Below are 3,497 nucleotides of genomic sequence, written 5' to 3' on the forward strand. Positions count from 1 at the left end.
CATGTTTTAGGGCAACAAAGTTAAGTCCTACTGATAAAAATCTGAAACATAATAATTTAGATTAAATGTTAAGTACCTAGTAGGTAATACCTACATTACATAACATTATTATATTAAATATAGCTGAAGAACTGAAAAAAAAATGGAAAAATATACGTGACAATTATACTCGAGAAGTTAATGAGACGAGACGTGAAGGTGCAAGTGGTTCTGAAGCGTCAAGAAAAAATAGAAAAGTTTATGCTTATGCAGAAATCTTAAATTTTTTACAACCTGTTGTGAAAAAAAGAAAGTAAGTACTAAGTTTTATAATTACTTGGTAGAAATAATAATAAATATATTATATAAATTCACTATTATTGTTGATACATACAATTAATGTATTAATTATGACTTATGAGTATGCACAACTTAATTTATTAAAAATGTAATTTTATATTAATATTATATTATATCAAATATTATTATTATCATTATAACTTTAAATAACTGGTAGCTTTTTTTTATTTTAAAGTTTTCCTCACAATGATCATCTGAACTTAATGTTACTTAGTTTTTTATTTTTGCATTTAAACCATATTTATTTAGAAAATATAAAACTATTTACAACAATTTACAAATACCTAATAATGAATAAATTAATAAGGTAGTATTATAATAATACCGACTAAAATATTTGTTTATAAATTTATAATATTGATTCTTGTAAAATTATTTATTTTAGTTTTCTTAAATAATTGAAATCTATTGTTTTAATTTGTCAGGACCACTGGGAATATGAGTTTAATTGATACCACATCCGTTGAATATTCACCTACACATACAACTGGTATTGAAGATGTTGGTGATGGTTAACATTCTAGAAATTGGTTTGAACTGTGCAGATGCTAATGTTACACAATCGTCTTCAGCAAAAAAAAATAAAAAGTCTAAGCCCACATCATTTCAAGAATCTTTATTGGAAGCTATAAAAAACCCTCCTTTTTTAAATGTACCACCTGAAACAGAGGATCCTGATAAGGCATTTTTAATGTCATTTTTACCAGACATAAAAAAGTTAAATGAAGAAAATAAATTAGAACTTAAATTTCAATTCTTACAGTCCCTTAAAAAAATTTCTGAGTCCAATAATAAACGATACAACCAAAATTTACCAAGCAACTTTTATAGCGGTTTAAACGTTCAACAGATACCACCACAACCCCAAACATCTGTAGTCCATCAACCATATTATCCTTATTCATCATTCTCTGATTTATCTACCAACACTTATCTATCATCTGATAATGTAACTGTAACACCAGAACACCATGCAGCTAAAAACCCAGCATCGCTCTACCATCAATATTCATCAAATTCAGATGTATCCACTACTAGTACTAATATTTTTCATCCACTGAATACATTACCACCAAAGTTTAAGGAGTACTCCCTTTCAAATCTACCAAATCAACATAATATATCAGATAAATAAATAAATGTATTATTTGTAATCTCTGCATACATATAATACATATTTATTTTGAAAGTACTATGGTATAATAACATATTATTTTATTTTGTTAACATGGGAAAAAATAGTCCCACATTTTTGTTATTTTTTTTTATAATATTGTAACTATTTTTTAAATTATATTGTTTAAAACTTTAAAAGTAAGTTCCATTGATAAATTCAAGACTCAAGAGCAAAGACTGCCTACTTTATTTTATATACCGAATTTTAATATGTATTTTGATCAATTTAACTATATACTAGAGCTTTAAAATATAAGCTATAATAAAATATGTTAAATGTTGATTATAACTTATATGTATATAATATTTACTAAAGGTAAAAAAGTTTGATTGCCTATAAAAGTTTTGTTTTATAATATTAATTTGAAGACATATTATTAAAACTGTGTTATGTATTGTTTCTATATTTGAATTAGATTAAAAAAAAGTATAGTTGCAAATGATTTTAATTTTGAACAGCTTTTAATTTTATTTTGTTTATGAACTCAGAGCAATGAATGTAATAATAATAATAGTTTTACTATGAGTAATTGTTGGTCTTTGGATCTTTTATTATGTTTTGGTCTAAGAAATTTTGTATCAATCTTCCATTTTAAGAGTAATATTAGGTTAGAAATGTAATTTACCTTAATGTAATAGTAAGTCGTTGTTCAGCAGTTATAGGATTTCGGAATGGTGTGGTCTGCTTTGTTATATAAGGACAAATTTTTTCCAGTAATTCGTCAAACGTTGTAATGGACATTCTATAATATTCCAAAAATTTGTCTGGATAACATCTAATGTTTTCATAAAATGAATCAAACTGTCCTGATGATTCACGGTTTGAATTAATTGGATAGACCCAATATTTTCTATCTGGGGCTTGTGGATCTAATTGGCCAAAAGCTTCAGCAATACCAATTACCATGTTATAGTGGTAAATACACCGATTAAAATCCATTCTAAATAAGTTTAATGCATGGATAATAATTAATATTAAGAACTATAAATTATCATTTAATTGGCAATGGCACAAATAGGTAATTTTCTGAGGGATGACAGCTTCAGTCATGTGATATTTTTTAAAAGTATACAAGAGGTATCTCTATTGCAGGGCCTGATATTTGAGGGCTTATCCAATTCTTCTCACCCTTGTGCCACTGTTTTAATTGTATAAAAGTTGTATTGTATTATTTTATTCTAGTTTTTTAACTTACCTAGTACCTACTGAATACAGCTTAAACAAGTAATTATTCAATTTCACAATACTTAATACAACAAAATGCAAATTTGGATATACGATTATAATATAATAAAAATTAACTTGACTAGCTAAAGTAATAAAACACTGAACAATTAGTAAAAAACGTTCTATCGTCACCAAAATCTGTATGAGAATGGAGTATAAACTTCCTAACCTAAAACCGTTCTAGTTTGGCTCAAAGCGCGAACGGTAAAACCGCTCTAGTTTGGCGCAATGGCGCGAACGGTTTTATTGCCGCGGCGTTAAAACCGTTCGGACTCAACGGCGAAAATACCACAGTGTGGCGAGGCCCTAATACCGACTAGTATCCAATGTCATAATAAACAATATCAAATAAAATTACAGTATATTTTAATTGTGTTTATATCATTATTATACATTTGTTGATTGGCTGTTATAAATATTATGAGACGGATAATAAAATATTTTTGTGTTACACGCATGTGACAGTTAGTTTGATAGGGATGTGTTTTCTACCCAATATTTTACAGGATATCTGCCTATGTATTAGAAATAGTCTATGTACACTAAAAATATGGATGGACATTTTGAGTTTATATAATTATTTATTTTTGTAAGTAAAATATATGATGAATAATAATATGTATCAAATTATGACTCATATAAAAGTTGTTACTTGTTTGTATAACTGTAAAAACATTGGTAAAGAAATAATTTTCATGATGAGAAATACTTTTTAACAGGTTTTAGAATAACTGAAACTGTTTCTATGTGAAAG

At 26.7% G+C, this 3,497-nt stretch overlaps 2 protein-coding genes across 2 annotated transcripts; one reads left to right on the top strand and one right to left on the bottom strand.

The window, feature by feature from the left end:
- Window positions 1-83: 83 nt before the first annotated feature.
- Window positions 84-1,845, top strand: LOC111029280 (the record flags this gene model as incomplete). Its single annotated transcript, XM_022308239.1, is given in 4 exon segments — window positions 84-292; window positions 765-861; window positions 863-1,376; window positions 1,832-1,845. Coding segments are annotated over 4 exon segments (834 nt in total), but the record flags the coding sequence as incomplete, so codon positions are not given.
- Window positions 1,846-2,080: 235 nt separating this feature from the next.
- LOC111029281 lies at window positions 2,081-3,019 on the bottom strand. Its single transcript, XM_022308240.1, has one exon. The coding sequence runs from the start codon at window positions 2,453-2,455 to the stop codon at window positions 2,138-2,140; it is 318 nt and encodes a 105-aa protein (XP_022163932.1). The 5' UTR covers window positions 2,456-3,019; the 3' UTR covers window positions 2,081-2,137.
- Window positions 3,020-3,497: the final 478 nt, after the last annotated feature.

This window comes from Myzus persicae, unplaced genomic scaffold (genome assembly GCF_001856785.1).
Source record: "Myzus persicae strain clone G006 unplaced genomic scaffold, MPER_G0061.0, whole genome shotgun sequence".
Classification (NCBI taxonomy): Eukaryota; Metazoa; Arthropoda; class Insecta; order Hemiptera; family Aphididae; genus Myzus; species Myzus persicae.